Genomic DNA, 23,690 nt, shown 5'->3' on the forward strand with positions numbered 1-23,690 from the left:
TGCTTTCACACAGGCTGTACCTGCGTTTTGTATGTGCGTATAAAAGTATATAATGTATACAGAATTATAACGAGCAAGACCTGGCAAATATGAACAGAATCTTCATACCACCGTTACTATCCGTAACATTTGCTGCTATTTCTCCCAGTCTGGAACACTCTCTCTGACCCCTACCAGTGCAAATCCTTTTTGGCCTTCGAAGTTCTCCATGTGCCAGCCACTACTTAGCAAAATAGAACTGGCCCTCCCTTCACTTCCCATGATTTCCAGCTTTGTTAGGGTGCAGACACACTGCCTAGATAAATTGCAATAAATACCACAGCCTATAAGGAAAAGGAGACATACTTTATATTTAAACTGAATTTGTTAGACCCTGGTAGAATAGTGTAAGTAGTTAGATTTATTAATCAGTTTGGGCAAAGGAAGAAATTAAAATATATTACATTTAATACTGTAGTTTAAAATGTTAGAAAAAATTTAAGTCATACATAGGACCAATTGTTTAAGGAAGTTTGGTTGCTGAATTTGAGTTGACCAAATGTTAAAGTTCCCCTTTGAAAGTGGTTATTTAAATTTATTAGATTTAGAAATAGAACATTGAGATTTATAAAGATAACTTGAAGACTTAAGAAAAACTGAATTTTAGAATGTGTATGACTTTAATAAATTGAAGATTTATTTTAAAACAATAAATTGAAAAGATTAATTTCAAAAACCCAAAATAATGACAGATGTCCTTTCTATACATAAATTCTATCTGCAGAAACTCTAAAAAAAATTCACAGTGACAGCAAGCAGGGTTAATCCCTGACCTAATTAGCAGTGAAGGGTTTGCTACTACTGGCCCCGGGGCAGTAACAAGCACCATTTTCTGTGCTCTTACTATCAGCCAGGGACTGTTCTGAGTACTTTTCACATACCAACTCATTTGATTCTCATAACAACCCTACAAGGTCAATAATTTTATTGTTCTCATTTTATAGACAGAGACTAAGGCTCAGCGAGGTTGAATTATTTGTCTAAAGTCACACAGCCGATAAATGGTGGAGTTGGGATTTGAACCAACACAGCTGTACCATATAAATGAACTTTTAAGATAGGAAGCCAGGCTTACTCTCTCCATGTTTCCAATGCTCTATACTGGGGCCAAGATGAACATCAGAAATATTTCATATAAAAGTTACTGGATTATTCATAATAGTCATAGTTGGATATCGGGTTTATACAATTTTCTTTCCTTCAGAAATTTCTGTAAAAGCAAACGAACTTACATGTAAAACAGAAACAGGCACACAGACATAGAACACAGACTTGGGTTTGCCAGGGGGAAGGGGGGTGGGAAGGGATAAACTGGAAGTCTGAGATTTACAGATACTGACAGGTATATACAAAATAGATAAACAAATCTATATTGTATAACAGGGAAATATAGTCAATATCTTGTAGTAGCTTATGGAAAAGAATATGAAAATGAATATCTGTATATCCATGTATGACTGAAGCAATATTGTGGTGTACACCAGAAATTGACACAACATTGTAAACTGACTATACCTTAATTTAAAAATTTTTTATATAATAGTATTATATTATAATATTCTTAAATGTGTCTGCAAGCAACATAGACGTATACATGATAAAAAGTTAACACCCCTCTCCCTAGTTAACGATTATTAACAGTTCAGTGTGCATCCTTTCAGATTTTTTTCCTACCCATGTACAAATAGCACACTTTTGAAAATTCAATGTTTATATGTATATTGCCCGTGTCCTTTTAATGCATTGATCTCGGACATAATTTTTTGTAAGGACAGATAGTTCTAACTTGATTTTTCCCTTAAGTAATTAAATATTCTATAACTTTATCTAAACAGACTTCTGAAACCAGTAAGTTGTTTCCAATTTTTCACTATTTAAAAGCAATGCTTACAAGTGACCATACTTATGTATTTTTGTGCATGAGTACTTCTATAAGATAGATGCCTAGATGAGAAATTGCTAGTTAGAGAGACATTTTCATTTTTAGTTTTACTAAATATTTACTAAATCTCCCTCCAATGGGTTATTAATTTTCCCTGGAGCTTTCAGAATTTAATATACCTTTTAATTTCCTGAGAAAAATCACAATCAATTAAAAATAAGAACCAGGCATTTATAAAATAATTCATGTATTATATTATGGCATTTCAAAATTTAATATGACCATGATCCCTAAGTCAGCCTGCTTCTAGAATAGTGTTTGCCATTATAGGAGTCGAGTGAAAGCTTCTGGGCAAAGGGAAAACCCGTGGGTAAACCTTCCTTAAAGTCCCTTACAAAATTAGATTCCAGAGTCTCTGTTGCCATCTGGTGGCAATTCTCCATTGGTGACAATTCTCCATTGGTGACATCTCCCTTCTGACAAGATTTCAGAGAAGTCATTCTTTCTACAAACAGTTAATTACTTCCTGTACATCATTCTGTACAAGGAATCAACTATTTCATCATTCATGACTACTAAGTGCATTTTTTCAACTGCTTAGTTTTGGAGTGAAGTATAGTTGATTTACAATGTTATGTTAGTTTCTGGTGTACAGCACAGTGATTCAGTCATACATAACTAAAGGCATTTTTAATTATAAAGAAATCATGTTACTTCTAAAAATTAGTTCAGTTTTTTGAGCCAATTAACTGGCAAGTGCAATTAAGTACCAAAAACATCCAACTACTTTTTTTATAAAAATAAGAAAAACTCTTGTATAGATGATGTCTCTTCTGTTAACAGACTTCTGCTTCCTACAGGAAGTGAAACATAAAATGTAAATTTTTTTCTATTATTTACCCTCTCATAATCTTCCCCACTTAAAAAAAAAAAAAGATTAAATAAGTCATAGAAACAATTACTTGCACTCCCACAGCATCAGACATGCTGGTGTCCCACTCCAGCTCCCATGGCACTTAACGTTCCTGAGTGTGCAGACCCAAATTCCAACTACTGTCACCTCTTCGCCTCTGAGACCTCTTCAGCCACGTGCACGACAGGCGGCAAGCACTAGGGAGCTAATATTTTCCTAAACCAGAAGCTACCCGCGGCCAGGGGCAGAGAAATAAATTGGCAGACAAACACAGTTATGGGTTGAATTGTATCCCCCAAAATTCATATGCTGGAGTCCTAACTGCCGCTAATTCAGAATGTGACCTTCTTTGGAGATAGGATTTTTCCAGATGTGCTGAAGTCAACGTGAGGGCATGAGGGTGGGCCCTCACCCAGTATGACTGGTGTCCTTGTAAAAAGGGGGAATTTGGACACAAAGACACACACCCACAAGACAAAGGGAGAGGCCTAGCCCACCTCCTTCCTTCACAGCCTCAGAAGGAACCAGCCCTGCTGACACCTGGACTTTTGCCTTCTGGCGTCCACAACTTGAGACAGTAAGTCTCTGTTATTTGAGTCACTCGGTTTGGGGTGCCCGATTACAGCAGCTTTAGCAAACTAACACCAATATCCAGCTCCCTCACCCCCTGGGGGGCAAAACTCCAAGGTATGTGTCCAGTGCTATATCCCAGAGCCTCCAGGAGGGCTCAGCTCCTCTGTCCCACTGTGGCGACTTGCTTGGTGACCTACTCTTTACCCACTTCCTTCCCTTCCCTTTTTCACTTCCCGTTTTATTACTGGTACTCTCTGGGTTCACCTCCTGAATAAACGACTTGATCTCAGGTCCTTATCTCTGGCCTCCTTCTGGGAAGCCCAAACCAAGACAGCACCAGAAAGGGTATTCAGATGTCGGGATGGGATTCTAGAGTTGGATTCCACCCCAGCCAGTGAGCAACAAAGAGCTCACACTGAAGGAAGCAGAATGGTGGTAATCTCTGAGCTGAAGCATCACAGTCGTCGGAGGCCTCATCTGTGGTGAATTAGGACGAAATAAGATAAATTCGAGAGATATTGGACCAAAGATAGCTCTCAGGACCACAGAGTAGGTTAGTTGTTATGGGCTTCTGTTGGCCTGCTGAAGAAAATTCTAGGCTCAGATCACCAGGGACTAATAAGGAAGCCAGAAAGCATCTACAGCAGCATTTCAAGAGATGCATTTTGTAAAATTATAAAGGAAACATGAACAAAAGACCATATTACTACAAAATGATTTTAGCTTTCTTCAGACCGACCAGAGTCAGGCAGACACATCAGTGATCCATCATACAATGGAACTGGTACATTCTAGAATAGGTGGGGCAGGTCAGAGAATGTCACACAAAGAGGCAACGCGGGGCAGACACCTCATTCACCTTCCTCTGTTGTCTCGCTACTTCTCCTTCAGCTCCGACCTGTGGCCTCGCAGGGGGTTTCCTTCAACCCAGCCAACTCTTTTCAAATGGAGAAAGGAAAAAACAAAAAACAAAAACAAAAAACAAAAAACCCTCAGGTCTGCTTCAAAACTAGGACAGCACTATCTGTTGTCTTCTTTTTTTCAATTTTTCTGTTTTCAGAGCAGGGTAGGTAATTAGCTTTATTTATTTACTTATTTACTTTTAATGGAGGCACTGGGGATTGAACCCAGACCCTCATGCATGCTAGGCATGCGCTCTACCACTTGAGCTATACGACTACCCCAGATTAGTTCTCTATGTTAATTGTTAGTCTGTTTGTAGATTGCTGCCATGCAACAGCCCCACTTAGGGGTGACTGTGAAAAAAGTGACAAAGAAAAATACTCCCAGTCAGCGGTCCGTAAGTAACACAGCTGGTCATCAGCTTGGTGGGACGGGAGCAGCAGCCCAGAGTGAGTCCACACGCAGACCACGGGGCAGTGAGCTTGACTGGACTGGTTGATCAGGGAACAAGATCAGAAGACTGAAGACAAAGGGATGGGCAACAAAATGCATAAACCTTTGTGTCTCACATCAGAGCCCTGCAAGAGAGTGCCCATCAAAGAGGACATGCAGAACAACCAGGTGGCCAGGATGGCACACCCAGTAGGGTCCAGCCAGCCTCTGCCCAGGGCCGCCCAGTGCTCACGCACTAGTCTCATAAACAGAGGAGTCATGGTGGCAGGGACGGAGGCCCCACTTTCCAGGCCTGATCTAGTGACTACTGCTCAAGGTCTGACCAGTTATCCCCAGCGGCTGAAGCTGGGCCCTGAACATGCTACCATCCCCCAGCGAGAGCAACCAGCCACTTGGTGGCAAGTTGATTCCACTGAACTCCTTGCACTCTTGAAGGAGCAGAGACTCATCTCTACCGGGACTGACTCCAAGAAGAGATTTTTCTCTTTTGCCAGCCCTGCCTTGGCCAATAACACCATCTGAGGGTAATAGTATCTAAGTATCATTATGAAATGCCGCATAATATCACCTTGGGCCAGTGTTTATCAGATTGTTTTTCATTACCACTCCCCTAAGGAGCCTTTTTAGACATTTTTTCCCTAATTGCCCCTCCCATGAAATTTTAATACCACAGATACACTGTATCGCTGTTTACCTGCTGTAGGAAAAGCTGTGCTTTATATACAAGAAGAGTAACATTTGTTTCATTCATCAAGAAGCAGTTTTCAAGGGGGAAGGATCTAGTGGTAGAGCGCATGCCTAGCATGCACAAGGTCATGGGTTCAATCCCCAGCACCTCCTCTAAAAATAAATAAAATGAATCTAGTTACCTCCCCACCACCCCTGCAAAAAAAGAAGCAATTTTCACCCCCTTGAGGACAAGCCACTGTTGAGAATGCATGCCACCAAGAGCTTCACCTTGGTGGTTCACTTCTCAGTGAAGGTGATGGTGGTCCTGGTAGAATGTTAGAATGGCATTTTAAAGGTGTGGCAGCTTGAAAATACCTTCTAGGGTTGGGGTGCTGGCCTTACAGGTGAGGTATGGTATTGTATGGCACATATATGGTCACCATATGGCACTGCCTGTTTTGACTCCAATAGGTAGAAAACACAGGTCTGGGAACCAGGAGGTAAGAGTGGCCTCTGTCACCACAGCTGACTTGGACCCACCTGGGGAGTCTGTCTTCCCATCCTTCAGCTTTAGGCTCCGCTGGCCTGTAGATGGCTGGCATGGAATACATCTATCAGGGGGACGTTAAAAGAGTTCTACTAAAACCACGGCTGATGCCTGGTCATTTGGGAGGGTCCTCATGCCAGGAGACCAGCAAGCAAAGAAACGAAATGAGTAACTATCTCATCCAGAGCAGGTGATTCCCCTGAGGAAAGGGAGGCTTGTATCTGGAATTCAGGGGATTCACTGGGGTGCCTTTGGTGTGTTGCTATGCCTGGCAGTAAATGTAAATTGGCAACGTCAGCAAACAGGGTCTGATGAGGGCCTGACTACCAGGGGCTAAGACCCCCTTAGGGAGGAGGGTCTGGGTCACCCCCACCGGTCAAGCAACCTGGACAAGTAAAAGGCTAGGCAGATGGGAAGGGACTCTAGAATACGTGTGTGTGCATTTGCGAGGGCCGCCATAGCCAAGAGCACAGACTGCGTGCCTTAAACAATAAAAATGAATTTTCCAGAAGTTCTGGAGCCTGGAAGTCCAAGATCAAGGTGCCAGCAGGACCGGTTTCCTCTGAGGCCTCTCTCCTTGGCTTGCAGATGCCCACCGTCTGGCTGTCTCTTTACACAGCCGTCCCTTTGTGCACGCTCTCTGGTGGTGTCTCTTCTGCTTCCTATGAGGACACCAATCAGACTGAGTCAGGGCCCCACCCCAGTGGCCTTACTTCAACTTCATTACCTTTTAAAGGCTCTGTCTCCAAAGCAGTCACGTTCTGATGGACCAAGGGCTGGGCCTTGAACATATGAACTTGCGGGGACACAATTCACTCCAGAACAGTTGGTAGAGGAGGGGGATTATAAACATCAATTATGGACCCAGGAGCATCTGTAGCAGCGGGGCCCAGAGCTCCTCCTGCTGAACTTCCTGGTGTGTGTGTGTTGGAAACTGGGACTTGTAGTGGCGGTCACAGGGTGGAGGAAGGTGCATGTGGGGCACAGGGTCCTGAGCTGCACGGGGTCAGCACTGCCAGCACCCCATCCACACCCCCTCGGTACCATCGCTTCCTCACACACCAACCCAACTTCCAACTGCCAGGACCCGCGTCCCTACCTGAGGACCCTCGGGCTGCTGGACCCCCTCTGCCAGCGTTCACGGCAACCAGAAGCATCAGGGAACTAAAGCTCCTAGAAGCAGCCCTCTACCCACGACTGAGGGGGCCTGGTGAAGAACCACCCCAGCTCCCTCCCGTCTGGGGAAACCATCTGTGAGACGCATCTCCCCTACTGTCTCCCAAGAGTCCCCAGCAGGTCGAAGCTGTTGCCCACAGCGGTTAAGTTGCTTGATAATACATCCTTTTTTGATTTCCTCCCCTTCCCTGTCTCACCTCCCTCCCCCACTTCCATACTGGGACTTTCTGAAATCACCACCCAGAAAAAAGAGGTCTGGGGATATGGTGGGGACCCTGCTTTCATGATGACTACGGTCTATGAGGGAAGGAGTAAACCCTGTAACAGCAAGAACAATGTGAGAGGTGGGGAAAGCTACAGCAGTGGGACCCAAGCAAGTCTGGAGGCAGGGAAGGTGCCTCCCCGAGGAAGTGACCTTGCATCTGGCCCCAGTAGGAAGTGGTATGACACCAGTCTCCACCTGGCCCCCCTGACCTGCAACTGTCCCTTCTGTGGTGTAATGATGACAAATGTGACTAGGGGTCACATAGAGCTTGGAAGAGAGATACGACTAACACAAAAATGCAAAATACATCCCAAATCACCAAGAACTTTTATTTTACTTCATATCAAACTGGAAAGGCAATAAAATAAACATATTTTCAATTCTTAAAACACTTTTACATTAGTTACACTGACCAACAGAGAGAAAGCTGAAATCCCTGAGGAATTGCTAACAATAAATAAAATACTTAAGAATACGATGTCCTGAGCTCACAGGAAAATTTCCTGAGCCTGTTCAATTTGGGGAAGTCAATGGCCCTTTGCAAACTTCAGTTTCTCAAAAGGATACCCAACTGACGCAAGTTTCCCATCATGACAAGAAATTACCTCTTTCAGCAGCATCTTAACATGAAAAGGGGGAAATAATCAATCTTCCTTCACTCAACTTGTCAATAGTTCCGGGAAAGCTACTGCACAGAGCAGAAAAGGAAACAATTTGTTCTTTGTGGTACCAGAATTTTACAATATCCCAAATCAATGCCAGCGCTATTTTAACTTGTCATTAACTAAAATGTACCATTCGTCAGTGTGCGAACGTTAGATAAAGGTGCATAATCTCGCTGCTGTTTGTGGGTGACCAAAGGAGGGCTCAAATATTTGTGAAAGGGTAAGATTGACACTTTGAAAATCCCAGGATCTAGCAAGGAAAAGACTCTCTGTGAAGACCCAGGACTGAGTACTGGCTTTGTTAAGTCTAAAATTCTTTTCAGGAATAGTCAAAATACCACATATCATTGATTCTAAGATGCAATCCCCCCCCCGCCACACACACTTTATCATCTCAAATTCAAATGGGCTTGGCCATTAATGATCACAGCGTCAACTCCCCCACTGCCTTTCTCAGTGGCGTATAAAGTAATGACATGTTTTACAATCAATGGCTTCTCAGATTAAATTAAATACGATGCCCTGTGGTTCAGTACACACAGTGAGCCATATAAAAATAAATCTGACATTCACATCCTGGTGATTTTCCCAATCGAAAAGATGCTGGCAGAAACATTTGGCATCTTAAATTTCACCACAAGCATCCCAGCCTCAGGAGGGGTTAGAAAGATGGTGATGTGGGAGGAGCTTGCACCTGACTTCTGCTTCTGTCCCTAATCAGCTGGGAGAGCAGTGAGGAAACTGATTTCACACTCAGGGCCTCCTTTCTTCGTCTGCAAAATGAGAAAGTGCAATCGGATGGCTTCTAAGTCTTCCAGCCAAAAAGGAAGGTTTTAAATCTTAAATTCTAAATCTTGCACCACTGAGAGTGTGTGTCACTGTGGAAATTCCATAGCCATGTTGCCCCCAAAGGCAAAGGAGCTTCCTGAGCAGGTTGATGGCTCAGACTTCTCTGCAGCCATCCCTGCTCCCACCCCAAGAGTCAAGGCTTCAAATTCAGAGTTTCCTGAATCGAGCAGAAAACACAATTCATTCACAACTTTAGTAACTTGATTGGGAAAGGATAATTCTTTGGTCTGGGGCAATTTATAAACTTCTTTTAAAAACTGCAGAACTCTAGCAGGTTAAGTTGAACTAAATGTCTACCATAAATTTAAAATATTGAAAAATTATAGCAGGGGTTCACTTCAAAGTCTTCACGATTGACATAATTCCTACAGATTCTGCTGCTTTGAGTGCCTCCTTCAGTGCCACAGAAGCACCAGCCAAAAAAAAGCTTCGTTTTCTGAAAGACAAAAACAAAGAGATTTCATTTGTATTAACTATTCATGTCAGCATTGAGATTTTATCCATAATCTCAATGTAATAATAATGTATAATAATAATGTGTTTGGCCAAGGAAAACAAATGGTGAGAAATGAGCAGGCATTCCAAGTGATAAAAAAATGGAATGTTAATAAGAGCATCACTTAATTGTAAATAATACATATATTTATACTTTATGATACATGTATTTTTAATTAAAAATATAACCTGTTTTTGCCTAAACATGTCAGAATTAAAAATAGGAAGAGCAGCTAAAATCAACAACTGTAGAAAAAAATCACAAATTCCTAAAGCTTCATATTTCAATTTCAATTCCAAAGGTTCATCTAAACTATTTAAAATGTTATGACAAGTCACTTAACTAAGTGATCAATGAAGGTAGACTCCCTCTTTAAAATTCTCTTAAATTCAGTCAATTATACATGTTGGATTTCTATTTCTTCAGCTGGCACAGACACTAATGAGCCCCAGTGAAATGATCTAACTTAAATAAGTTGGTATTAGCATCTTGCATTCAAACAGCAGATTCTTGGGCTCTGAGGAACTACAGTTGTTGGGTCAAATGCTATTATTAAGCAACTGGAATATATGCTTTATCCAAATAGGTGAGGGAGGGAAGGACAGAAGGAAGGAGAGAGGAAAGGAGGGAGGGAAAGAAAGGAGGAAAGGAGAGGGGGAGGAGAGACAGAAAGAAAGGAAGGCTTGGGAAGAAAGGAAGGAAGAGAAAGAAAGAGAGAAAGAAAGGGAGGTAAAAAATAAAAGAAACTTGGAGCTGCTGATGCCCTGCCACACAGCCATCACTACTTGGTGTCCTAGACAGCAGGTGTCACCTTAGAATGCCAAGTCACTGATAGCCCTCGTTCCTGCTCTGCCTTTAAAATGGGCCAGGCCTCTTTCCATGAGAAAGAGAGAGGTTTATGAAATGAAGAAATGATGATTGGTTGTAAAGTCTACAATTTGTTTGCAGGTCAGAAAGATATATACAGTAAAGGATGAGGTTTTTTATGTCTTCCATATACATCATCAGGAGGGGATAGCTCAGTGGTAGAACGCATGCTCAGCATGCACACGATCCTGGGTTCAATCCCCAGTACCTCCATTAAAAATAAAGAAAGAAATTCAAAAAAAGAAAAATATCCATTATCTTTCACAGTGAAGTTCCTTAAATAGTAAACACATTTCTTAAGCAATTTAAATATTTATGTGTAAATATAAATAATATCGCTTATTTGTCTAATCAAGATAATGATGGCTTCCATCCTAACAGCTTATTGGCCGTAAGTCACAAAGGGGGTGCTTTTAGGGAAGGGAAGACAAGTCATGCATGATGTATCCACTTACAAGCATGTTTCAAGGTAGAGGACACAGAAGGAAGGCCACTGTGGAGCACTGTTGAAACTTGTTTGGTTTCGTAAGTGACAGTAAATGTCGCCAATACCAAACCAGGACGGGTGGGAGAGAGATCTTGGCAGCTCCGTTACTACTCCCTGAACCCACCCCTTCTGTCACTCCCAGGAGCACACCAGGATCAGGAATATGCAAGGGGGTCAACTCTTCAAAACAATTTTTAATTAAAGAAGTCATAAAATTTCATTGTAGACAAATCAGAACACACGGATAAACAAAAAGAAAAATTATTATGTTTAGAAAGATGTCCTTTCAGACATTTTCTGAAAAGTGCTCTTACATGCATGTAACCATCAAACCCCAAGATACGCCTGCTTGGGTTAAAAGTGTTAAAAGAATACTTCGTGAGGGGTTTCATTTAGTAGTGCTGTTTCAGCTTCAGAGACATCCTTTAGGTTGTGAAGACTGATACTGACCTGGGGGCATGTTGCAAGCACCTGCCCGCCAAAGAGGAAAAATTATCTTTGCAGCCACGGTTGGCTGAGTAGTCCTGCTCCAGGAATCCTTATAGTTTTTAAGGGGCAAAACCCACAAAGGGACCAGCAAGACTTCCTAGGCAGGGCCAATGTCTTCCCACTTTTGCGCTTCTGTAAACTGGCTTGCTTCTAGGAAAACAAAACTTACCCCTAGAAGTCCATTGGTTCCCTAAAGCTCACTCCTGTCTAGCCCATTTCTAACACCTCATTTGCATTTACCCTTAGAATTCAATTGGTTCCTGAAAGCTCACTCCTGGTTGGTCCATTTCTAACTCCTCATTTGCATATGATGCAAACTTAATCGAAACCTAACACCCTATAAAAGCCTGTGTAAGTCTACAGACAGGGTCCAGAGCTCGGAGTGTTAACTCCTCTGGGCCCGCGGGCGGAATAAACCTGAGTTCTCCAACCCTCTGTGTGTCATTTGGTCTCTTGATGGTATTCAGGTTTCTGCGACGGTTTCCTTACTAGTTCGGAGCAGTGATAACCTGGTGCTGGATGCCCTCATGTATTTCCAGAGTCTGATATCACCTGCCTCATTTCTGACTTCTTTTTACCTGACTTTTCCCCTTTGGGGAACGAGGGAGAACACTGGAGGCGAAGTTCCTTAAACAGTGAGGAGCAGGTGTATTTGTTTGTGGGTATTGCCTTAAGCGTGGGTGTGTAGTAGCCACGTAAGAGATTCACAAGAGCAAATAGAGTCACAGAATGATGAAGGGAAATATCCTCATTCAAATGGGTCTGGAGTGGTCTCCATCCCCTTTCAGCTGTGGGAGCCAGAGAGGCCGTTCTGCAGGGGCATCCCCCCCAGGGTGCTTGACACAAGGCCTTCTTTGCCTGCAGTGGGATCATAATGAAACTTCATAGACTTCAAAAATACAGTCACTGGTCTAAACGCAACCCGGTTCTGTGATGATTAACGGTTCTTACCATTGGTGTTACTGGTAGATCAAGCTGTAGTTATCAACCAAAGAATAATCAGGATCATCTACAAAGGGCAGAGCACAGAACAACATTAAGCGAACATTTTTCACAGTAAGATCTTAGCCTTTTTCAAATCAAGGCATTCCACTCAAGAGTCTGGTGACTGCCCTTCTGTAAGAAGAAAAAATGTCTGGCACCTAAAACCTACAAATAATAGTCAAAACTACAAGCCAGAAAACACAGTGGAAATCCCTACTACTGATTTCTTTGCCCTTTTTCATCCACGCCTGGATAGCAGTACCTACAGTAAAATCATCTTCAAACCTGGACAAAAATAATTCCCACAATATCAAGTGGTAATTATAAGGCCACAAGAAGTAAATTAACTTAAATCCTTGTATGGTTCAAAGATGTAATTTCAGCCACTAAATTTTTTTTCAGTCACCAAATGTTTGCTCAGATGCTAAATGCAGCCTAAAATGTCTTGTCCCTCGAGCATACATAGATCGATCTTTCTTCTATTCAAATAATAGGCATTTGTTGAGCTCCTACTGTGTGCCTGGTACTGTGTTAGGTTTTGTGACTGATTCAGAGGAAAAAAAAAAAGCTACCTGCCCTCAAGGATCTTGCAATTATCCAGGGAATACGAACTAACAAAAAGTACTAAATGTGTGGTTCTCTGAGTAGTATTGTAGGAGTTCAGAGGAAAAAAGGGACCAGGGTGATTAGCAAAAGATCCAACTATGGGCTGCGTATAAAATATGTAATACCAGATTACATGTTTTTAGACATCTTCTATAAATTGTATTTCCAGTGTCATCCAGAGGAAACTGTATTTTAGTTTTGCTCATTCTCATGAGCCAAGTTGATCTTGGCTCTCTTAAGTAAGAGTGTCTTATAATAAGTTTCTTTTGGTATTTGAGTAACTGAGTTCTCTTGGATAAGCTGTGAAATAGACCACCAATTATCAAAGTCCACTCTGTGACAAACAGTGTCATAGTCTCTAATATAGGTTCATTCTCTTGAAAATTTGATTTTATTCATTGCTTTCTTTCCCTTTATTTAGAAATTCTAGCTACTCAACCTGAAAGAAACCTGACCGAAGATGTCACACGGTCTTTCTAGGTGGCATACCTGGGATAGTTTTAGGAACCGGGAGAGGTCCTCTCCTGTAAGAAATGAAAACCAAAGTCTTTCAGATAAGCTTTTATAATTTTTCTATGTTTCTTCTTCACTCTATAAGCATACTGCCCTCTAATCTGGTTTCTGCTCTGGAGGGTCAAGAAAAATTCAGATGAAGCAAAAACTCTGCAGCACTGACCTCCTGCATCTGGGCGCAGACACTATGTGATGCCAGAGGGTAGGATGCCCAGAGCCCTGCCCTGCAGCCCAGACCGGCAGGGTGAAAACCTCAGCTGGGTGGGCAAGAGTTCCTGATGGCTTCGTACAGCAGCATCTTCACGTGCACAATGGGCCGTCTAACAGCTCTAACCTGCTGCGAGGACTACAGGAACTCATTCATAGTAACTGCTCTGAATGGCACTTGGCATTCTTCAACCCTGAGGATGGACGTGCACTCCTCCATCAAACATTCCCTTATATTTTTAAAATCTGGACTGAAAATTTACAAGCTTAGACTTCAAGGTGGCTGTATGTGAAACGGAAGTTTCTCTTCTCTCAAAATCCTTTATATCAGGGGCAGCAGACCTTTTCTGTGAAGGGCTAGATGGCAAATGATTTCGGCTCTGCTGGTATGGCCACGGTACTGAACTCCAGCAGGAGAGCGGCCACAGGCAGGATGGAGACAGAGGGCAGTCAGGTTCTAACAAAGCTCTGTGTGTGAACACTGATGTTGGAATTTCATATCATTTTCACAGGTCACAAAATAGTATCCTTTCCATCTTTTCAACCATTTAAAAATGTAAAAATTAACTCGCAGGCCCTCCAAAACAGGCAGGTCAGATTTGGATCACTGGGGACAGTTTGCCAGCTAACTCCTGCTTTCCCCAGGCTACAAGAAAGGTCCAGGATTCGTACACGAGTGACAGTGATCACACACAAGCATGGCAGAGTCCTCCTTGAACTCTGATGAGTCAAATCCATGTAACATTTGTCCTAAAAATGCTATTTCCAAAAGCCCAGCAGCCTGGCTAAGCAAATGCAGTGGTAGATGTGGTCCAATTGTAATACGGACGTTGGAACACTAATAATGCAAGGCTTTATTAAAAGTACTTTGCTTCAGGTGAAAGAAAGCTGGATATTACCTTGCCAAGTTAGGCCCCGTGGACTTTCCTGGTGGGGCTGCACTCTTCTGGGGGGAGTAGAAGTTCTCATACATGACGGGTGCTAGGGGGACCAGCAAGACACACAACATTAAGAGGCTGATGGCTTCCATTCTCGATGACACGTGACAAGAAGGACTACTAGATTTGTTCAGATAACCCCCTCCCCCGCCCCTGCGCCATTCACCTGGTGGAGTCTGTCCAGTTTTGCGTTGATTCACGAAGTACTCAATGTCCTTCTCAATGCTGCACATTTCTAAACTCTTACGGACTTCTTCATACATCTAACGAGGAGAAGACAGATCAAGGTAGAGGTGTGTCCATCACAATGGCGCACGGCTTATTCAAATAGGAGGTTTCACGAATGACTGACTGTTTTACAAACTTTGTTTTGAAAAGGAAAAAGATATTCCCAAGTCCTGGGCTCAGATAAAAAGATTTCTCAAATCAACATCTGCTATTAAATTTTTTTTAAAGATGACAAAAAATGTATCTTTGTAGCAGCACAAAAGCCTAGGAAAGATTTTTTAAAATATTTATTTGTTTGTTTGTTTATTTCCACCCTCCCCTATAACATGGGGCACTGGGGATTGAACCCAGGACCTCTTGCACACCAAGCACATGCTTTACCCTGAGCTAAAACCCCCTGACCCCAAAAGGTTTTTTTGGTTTTGTCTAATACTGATGGGACAAAGAAAATAGATACCAAATCCCATGGCCAACTCCACAGACAAAAGCAAAGACAATTGGAGAAAAGTTCTTCCAGTCAGTCCTACTTGTTTTCTGGATGTTTAATTATTCTTCTAAAGTGAATGTCCCGTCTAAGGGAGGCTGGCTATTTCTTAGGAAAGAAGGTTGTGATAATGTAATTCTCGTCCCTCCGACACCTGGGAAACCCATGACAATTTCTGTGCACAAGTTAAGCCTGGATAATGACCCTGGAACACTGCTGGAGCCCTGGAGTGACCATGAGCCTGGACATGGCTCAGCCTGCTAGTACTTGGTGCTGTCCCCGAGTGACCCCACTCCGGACTGGAGCATTCTCTGGGACTCACATGCATGTTGGAAAGTCTCAGTTTTCCATAAATTAAGCTGCATTTGGGTCTCCCTTCTCTGCTCTCCTGCCCTAACTCTGAATTTCTTAGAGAAAAAGTCATGGTGGTAAAGTAGACCCAGGAGTCAGGCAGATTAGGTATTTATCTGGGATCACATTCACCGTGTGGACTTCAGCAAGTCACTGTACTTATCTGGGCCTCAAATGATGGGGGTGAACTAATGAACGTCTGTGGTTCCTTCCACTCTAATGAATCCAATAGGCAGAGCATCCTCCGTGGATGCCTCTGACTTACATCATCGCTTGTGACACATTGTTGTGACAGCTGATTTACATGTAACCACAGTGCATTCCGAAAGAAGTTTATTCGTTCACATTCTTGAGCCTCGAACACCTAGAAAAACATAACTACATGTACATATAGAATAGATAAACAAGATTATACTGTATAGCACAGGGAAATATATACAAGATCTTGTGGTAGCTCACAGCGAAAAAAATGTGACAATGAATATACGTATGTTCATGTATAACTGAAAAATTGTGCTCTACACTGGAAATTGACACAACATTGTAAAATGACTATAACTCAACAAAAAAAGTTTTAAAAAATAGAGAAAAAAGTAACTACATGTACATACATATGCAGAGAAAGGGGCCTTCTGTCTAGACTGGCTATGACTTAAGAAACAGTGTCAACCTTGAATTATCTGCAAGCTTATTGTCACATTTAGTGTACTTCCCACCCGCCACCACTGAGCTCATAAACTCTTACCTCAGGTAAAAGAAGGCAAATGGATTCTAAAATCAGATGAACACAAATAGGTTTGGACATAGTTCAGAAGGGAAGAGGTCATGGTGACCCCAGACACCAATGCTCTAACCTGAGCTCCAGCTCACATTTCCAGCTGCCTCATGGGCACCTGCACCGGGACCGCCTGCCAGAGCCTCAGATTCAGAAAATTGCCCTCCCTCTCACCCCATCCCTGGAATAAGTGAATTCAACCGGCGAGATGCTCATAACTGTTGAAGCGAGTTACTGAGCACATGGGGATCCTTGCCCTTTTCTTTATTCTTGTGTATGCCTGAAATTTTCCTTGATAAAAGTTTTTTAAAAAGTCACTGCCTGAACAGTAGTTTTTCGGATATACACAAATATCAATGTATGGAAAACCAAGCTATTCTATAAAGTGGATTTTACACTACTCAAGAGTGGATGTTATAATGCCATCTGCAGCAACATGGATGGACCTGGAGAATGTCATTCTAAGTGAAGTAAGCCAGAAAGAGAAAGAAAAATACCATATGGTATCACTCATATGTGGAATCTAAAAAAAAAAAAAAAAAAAAAAAAAAAAAAGACAAACTTATTTACAAAACAGAAGCAGACTCACAGACATAGAAAACAAACATGTTTACCAAAGCGGGTAGAAGGTGGGAAGGGATAAATTGGGAATTCGAGATGTACAGATACTAACTACTATACATAAAATAGATAAACAGTAAGTTTATACTGTATAAACTATATTTAATATCTTGAAGTAACTTGTAGTAACATATGTTTCTATACGACTGAAGCACTGTGCTGTACACCAGAAATTGACACAACATTGTAAACTGACTCTACTTCAATAAAAATATTTTTTAAAAAAGAGTGGACATTATATGTTAATGTATTTTTTAACATTGACCATAATATTAGTACACTTTGTTTTATTTTTATTTTATTTTATTTTATTTTATTTTATTTTGGAAGGTAATTAGGTTTATTTGTTTATTTAATGGAGGTACTGAGGATTGAGCCCAGGATCTCGTGCATGCTAAGCACGTGCCCTACCACTGGGTTATACCCACCCCCATTATGCTTTAAAACTTTTTATAATGTTAAAACTTCAAACATAAACACAAGTAGAGAGGGTAACACAATGAATCCCCATGTACCCATCACCAGCTTAAACACTTAACTCACAGCTGATTCTGTTTTACTTGCATCCCTACCAACTCCCCTACTCCCTGGAATATTTTGCAGCAAATACATTGTTTCACCAGTAAATATTTTAGTATTCATATGTAGTACATACATACTAAAACATATCTTATTTTCATTATAGAATATTTCACATGGGCAGAATCTTCAAAGTGATACAATGAAGACCCACGTACCAATCACCCAGCTTCGTCAAAACTTTGGGCATATTTGTTTCAGATTCTGTTAAAGCCTCTGGGTGCTGTCCCCAAGCTCTGTCACCTTCTCCTCCCCCAGAGATAACCATTACCCTAAACTTTATCATTCTTATGAGATTTTTACAGTCTGTATGTATCCGTAAGATGCATGTGACCCTGTTTTGCATGTTTCCAAACCATTTAAAAATGGCCTTATCTCAGGCTTTTCCAGGGGATCGTAAAGCAGAAAAGAGTGATATTAGAAGGATAGGAAGGAACCCAGAGTCCCAGACACTAAAGACAGGTCCGATAAGACTAGAAACTGCCAAGGTACTGGACCTCACACCCAGGGGACCACTGGTTCCTCTGGGAGAGCGGCTGCAGGGGAGCAGACCCCAGACACAGTGGCTGAGCCGGACAGGGCAGCAAGGATGCAGAGAGAACTCCCTCTGGAGGCCTGGCTGTGAAGAGGAGAAGGCGGAAGCAGCAGTGGTGGCTTTCAAGCAGGAGGAGCTGAGGCTGTGCGAATGACAACAGAAGTCCATGGGAAAGGGAGCGGTGCCCGAGCGGGCGGGGAAAGCCTGCTAGCCGGGACCCGAGCCCAGCAGTGGGGGAGCAGCCCTCCCCCACTACAACAGGAGGAAGGAGGTGGAGAGGCGTGCAGATCAGTGGTCCTCAAGCTTGAATTCGAATGAGAGTCACCCGCAGGGTTTATTAACAGAGATTGCCGGGCCCACGCCCGGAGTTTCTGATTCTAGAAGCTTGGAGTTGGTCTGAGAATCTGCATCTCTAACAAGTTCCCAAGTGATGCTGATGCTACGGGTCCTGGGATCTCCCTTTGAGAACCACTGGTAAGAAAAGGTGTAGACAGGGTGACAGAAATGTGAGGAAATTTCCAGGTTGTGCCTTTACTTTCTGGGAAATTGTAAGCGAGGCATGTGCTGAAAATGAGAGGGGCAGCGGTGAAGTGAAAGCTGTGAGTAAAAAGCTCTCCAGCCGCTCTCTGGCTGTCCGCATTCTCCTCATCTCAGAGCGAGTACAGGTGAGGCTCTCACAGGTCATTCCTTAACCAGCTGGCAGCTGATTCAAGCTGCTTCAGGCCTGCACTCACCAAACATCAGGGGAGGCCTTGCGTGGGACAGCACAGTCAGGATGGGGAAGAAGCAGAAAGATGAGGTTTGGGGGAAAACGTTCCACTTCCTTCCACCCTCCACTCAAGTTCCAGAATTCTCTTTTGCCCGCAAGCAGTTCTACAAAAGCAGGGGGTTCTGGGTACCTCGCAGGCCTTGATGTGCTCGCTCTGCCACTCTTCTCGGACCTTATCCAGCGCGTTGATGTGCAGCATGTACGCCTTGTCTGCAGTGGAGGGGAGAGGGCTGGGTTTAGAAACTAGATGGGATGGGGTGGGGGGTGCTAGCAGACCTACCCCCAGGCCCCTCCCAGAAGGCAAACAAGGCTTCTGGGAGCTCTGAGCGCTGGAAGGTCATAATTACATCTCACCCTCATCATATCTTTGTGAAACAAAAGCAAAGGTGGGCATCAGTTTCTTTTTAAAGAAAATTTCTTTTTAACGAAAAGCCAAGCAACCAGCAAGAAATGCTCCAAGGAAAGAGAAGTGAAAGCTGACAAGGAACTTCAGCCTGGGTTTCCTTCCACCTCTTTGCATTTTCAGGAAAATTATCTAACGAGGGAGGCAGAAAAGTGAACTATCAAGTTATTTCGGTTTTCAGTTTAGAGACTGAAGTGACCACAGTCATGAGAGGCTTGTCTCCAGCAGGATATTCCAGGAATTAGAGGCCTCTGGTATTTCAAGAGTTCAGTGAGGACAAGGCCTCACAACTTGGCTGTTTCTTTCACAACACAGGTGAGTTATCAGGGCTGAAATGGGGTTTTAAGATGGTGTTTCCAATAAATCAGAGTGAGCACCTGATGACATTATAAAGTAGCTGTCACATGACCCCACCCCCTCTTCAATCGCAGGTCAGGCAGCAAGGTTCTAATGTACCCTCCCTTCCCCACTCTCTCTGTCCCTCTGTTCCACCCATCGTCCCTTCCGATACCTCAATCCTACTGTATACCCATATATTCATTATCAGAAGGTTTCTAAAACTGCCTTTTACAGACAGATTTAGGATCACGTAAGCCCCACCACAATCCTCCCCCCTCTGTGGGACCAGCCCCCTCACCTGAGTCTTCCACTGCAGTCTTTGAAGTTGCCAGTTTCACAAAAAGCTGTCAGGACGAAAAAGTACAAGAGGTCGGAAATGCTGGGCCAGGCTTCTAAAGGCGAAGTAGATTTAAAAGCGATGATAATCACTCAATTCGCCTTCTAATCTTACACCATTGGCAAATATCCATCAAGCATCTTGTCCTATATCTTCCTAAAAACTTCGGATTGCTGACCATCTTATATCCAGGTTTTATAATATTAAATTGATAATATATCCAAAGCCTAGCTACAAAGAATAATGAGCTGAGTTTTGAAGAAAGATGAAAACAGAAGAACACTCCCCACCTCTTCTTATCACCCGACTCTCTCCCCCCAAGCCATGCCTCTCTAGCTCTTCCCCAATCCTAAAAACAGGACAAGGGTCTTTTCTGGCTCAGAGACTCTAGCAGCCTGAAAGAGGATATTGCCAGGAGTTTGGAGTGCAAGCCCATTTTTATTAAGATAATTAATTGGCTTTCGGTTGATATATGTAAATCTCAGATTTTCCAGGCTCTCCCAGGTACCTTTTCTTGTTGCTTCAGGTTTACCAGATTGGCACTCCGGTGGACAGCCTGCTCTGCGTCATCCTTGTCTCGGCATTTCTGCTCGTAGCTCTTCTTTGCCTGTGTGATTATGAGCCCAGAGAGAACCAAGACAGGTGAGCAGACTGGACCCTGAAGAGCAGCCGCCCCACCTCCAAGCCCAGCAAAGGACAGGGCTGCGATCAGTGCAAGACTGTGGGCCCTCAGAGCAGATGCTGATTCTGCTCTAACTTTGGAAGGTCTCTCCAGCCCTTTTCCAAATTACGTATTTAGTGGCAACCTGATCAAGGAAGTAAGAACTCCTACTTGGCAAAAACAAAGTACGTGAGCTTTAAAAATTGACTGAAACAAAAGATGGAATTTCAAATGGGCAAAATCAAATACTTATGTAACTACGAGATGTCACCCAATATTTATGTAACATTCATAACCCTCTGAACTTAGATGCAATCAGTTGGTCCTAATGATTGTAACTATGCGTCGACATTCTAACGCATCTCGTCATAGCACGTGGACAGCGGGAAGGGCATCAGTCCCATCATTTCTGTAGCTTAAGGAGAGTCACGTTCCTTCTTGATTTAAAGAATTCTGTTTTGGCTAATTTAAAAGTAAGCCATGTCTCCCTTGCGCTACCATTACCGCTGGCAGTCTGGAAACAGATCACAAATGACAGTTTAGTGAATCAAATAATTTTCTATTTCAACTATTTTTTCTTTCCTTTTTTTTTTTGTTAACACTTTTTTTTTTCATTTCCACTTAATTTTTTAAGCTTTTTGGGGGGGGTAATTAACTTTATTTATTTAATTTTTTTAAACAGAGGTACTAGGAATTGAACCTAGGATCTTGTACATACTAAACATGAACTCTACCACTAAGCTATACCGCCCCCCCCCCAAGTTTCAACTATTGAAGCAGAGATTTGTTCAAACAAAGCAAAGCTGTGAATCAGCTGGCTAATCAATAAAAAAGGTAGCTCCCCAAAAAATGCTTGACTAGGAAGGAAGACACCTTTGCAGAGATGGTTCATCCTCATCAAATATCTCATGTGCTTCCCTGTATTTCTTGGCATCCCCTGCAATTCAGTTGGGGTTAAACTTTCAATAAACAACCCTATAATTCTCTATGCTACACACACACAGAAATAAAAGTTCATAATTTTTCATAATTACACGCACATAAGATATTCATGCAACAGTTCCTTTCTTATGCAACAATGTATTATAGACATTTCTCTGTATCACGCAGGAAGCCTGTAGCTGAACACTTTTAATGGTTATAAATACACACCCATATGTGTGTGTGTGTGTGTGTATATGTATGTGTGTGTGTATATATATATATATATCTCTCATGATTTTCTTAACCAAGTGCCTCTACTGGTGGACATTTATCTCATTTCCCTTTTTTTAATAACATAAAAATACTCTGACTTCTGTTTTGGGTGGTGTGATTCTAGAGGTCACATTCCTAGTGCAATTGTTTGGTAAAACAGTATGTACATGTCAGACTTCCCTTCAAAATGGCTGTACCGATTCGTACTCCAAAAAACACGCATGCGAGGGTATGTGGCTTCATGCTGTCATCAACACCAACACTGACATTGTTTCTAACCTTTTCTGATACCAGAGGTGAGAATGTTGGCATCTTCCTTGTTTATTTGTATTTATTTCATTACTACTAAGGTGTTATACCATTTCTACTTCATTCTCCTACTTTTCCTTTTGAGCATTCTTCATTTTAATTGATTTTTTAAGAGCTCAGTCTATACTAGGAAAAAAACTGGTTATCAATTATATAAGTTACAAATATTTCTCCCCATTTGTCACCTGTCTTGAAATCTTGAGATCTATTTTTTTTATTTTGCTCCAAAGAAGTCTTAAATTTTAATGTTATCAGTGATCAATTTTTCTCTTTCCTGCATTATTTTAAACATGACATATAAAGCATTTTTCCACTGTTGCTACATAATCATATTTTCAAAGGTTATACAATTTATGTAACCTCCATTTTTCGGCCACTAAATCATTTATCGTTTTCGTTATAAGTAGTAAACAAAGTTGTGCATTTTGTTTTTCGTATTTTGGATGATTTCCTAAAGATAGAGTCTTAGAATCTTCGCATAACTGGGTATAATCACATTTATGGCTCTGAAAGCATATCACCAAATATTTTTTAAAGGTTATATGGGCTTCAGGGAAGATCGAGCCGATGCATTCTTCCCTGTTCCTCCTCACAAGTACAACTAACCCCCCTGGGCATTCTACATAAAACAAACGCAAGATTTTGAAAGGTGGAGAGAAGGCAGACTGGCTAATGTCCTTGGTCTCAGAGAGCGACCCAGAAGCTAGTTCCCTGGGTTTTCTTTTGGCCTCATATATCACAGACTGAGTGCCAAAGCAGCAGACAAGAAATGCCCGTGGGCAAAAACAAACAAAAAGGGTCCAAATGAAAAACTACCCCCTCTAGCCAAAAGAGCAGAAAGGGGGCAGCCTAGGAGGACAGAAACCTCTACGTTCTACTGCAGACAAACACCACATAAAGAAACTTTGCCCCCCTGCCCACCACACATCCAGCAAAGGTCAAGTCGAGCGTCTAGACCTCCGCTCTTACCAAGATATAGCGAGGTGCCCAACTCCTCTGCTGAGGTGGCGTCAGAGAAGGACAATTAGGGGACTGGGACTTTCATTCCCACCAGGAGGGAGCAAAGCCCCAGAGCCAGTGAAGACCATGTGGGGAGCCTGGACTTCCACCCCACCACCTGGCAGTAATGAGGTAGACCCCCCCTCTCTGCTGCAGTGGTATCAGAGGTGGTCTAACTTTAACCACCTCCATCCAGTAGTAACAAGGCCACACCAACCCTCAGGTGTCCATGGAAGCCAAGGGGGGAACATGGACTTTTACCCTCACACAGCAGTAACGTGGTGATACCTTATTCACCTGCTAGAGTGGTGTCAGAGTAAGCCAGCTAAAACAGGAGTTTTAGATAAAATCCAGAATCTTGCAACATAATACCTAAAATGGCCAAAATCAATTGACTATCACTCATCATACCAAGAACCAGAAGGATCTCAAACTGCATGAAGAAAGACCAGCAAGAGATGTCAACATCAAGATGACAGAGCTATTAGAATTATCTGACAAAGATTTTAAAGCAGCCATTATAAAAATATTTAACAAGCAATTGCAAACACACATGAAACAGATGAAAAAATAGTCCTAGCA

The 23,690-nt window shown here is 42.4% G+C and overlaps 1 protein-coding gene across 1 annotated transcript in view; it reads right to left on the reverse strand.

Moving 5' to 3' along the window:
• Nucleotides 1-7,728: 7,728 nt before the first annotated feature.
• Nucleotides 7,729-23,690, reverse strand: part of PSTPIP2 (proline-serine-threonine phosphatase interacting protein 2) — a 74,588-nt gene continuing 58,626 nt past the window's right edge. Inside the window, exons 7-15 of the mRNA XM_032470443.1 lie at nt 20,451-20,549; nt 19,904-19,949; nt 18,994-19,073; nt 15,850-15,948; nt 14,688-14,784; nt 14,483-14,564; nt 13,353-13,387; nt 12,225-12,282; nt 7,729-9,370 (exon numbers count right to left, since the gene is read on the reverse strand). Of these exons, the coding sequence (XP_032326334.1) occupies nt 12,233-12,282; nt 13,353-13,387; nt 14,483-14,564; nt 14,688-14,784; nt 15,850-15,948; nt 18,994-19,073; nt 19,904-19,949; nt 20,451-20,549 (588 nt within the window). The 3' untranslated portion in view covers nt 7,729-9,370; nt 12,225-12,232. The remainder of the gene's footprint in view (nt 9,371-12,224; nt 12,283-13,352; nt 13,388-14,482; nt 14,565-14,687; nt 14,785-15,849; nt 15,949-18,993; nt 19,074-19,903; nt 19,950-20,450; nt 20,550-23,690) is intronic.

The sequence above is a fragment of the Camelus ferus genome, chromosome 30 (assembly GCF_009834535.1).
Source record: "Camelus ferus isolate YT-003-E chromosome 30, BCGSAC_Cfer_1.0, whole genome shotgun sequence".
NCBI classification, from domain to species: Eukaryota; Metazoa; Chordata; class Mammalia; order Artiodactyla; family Camelidae; genus Camelus; species Camelus ferus.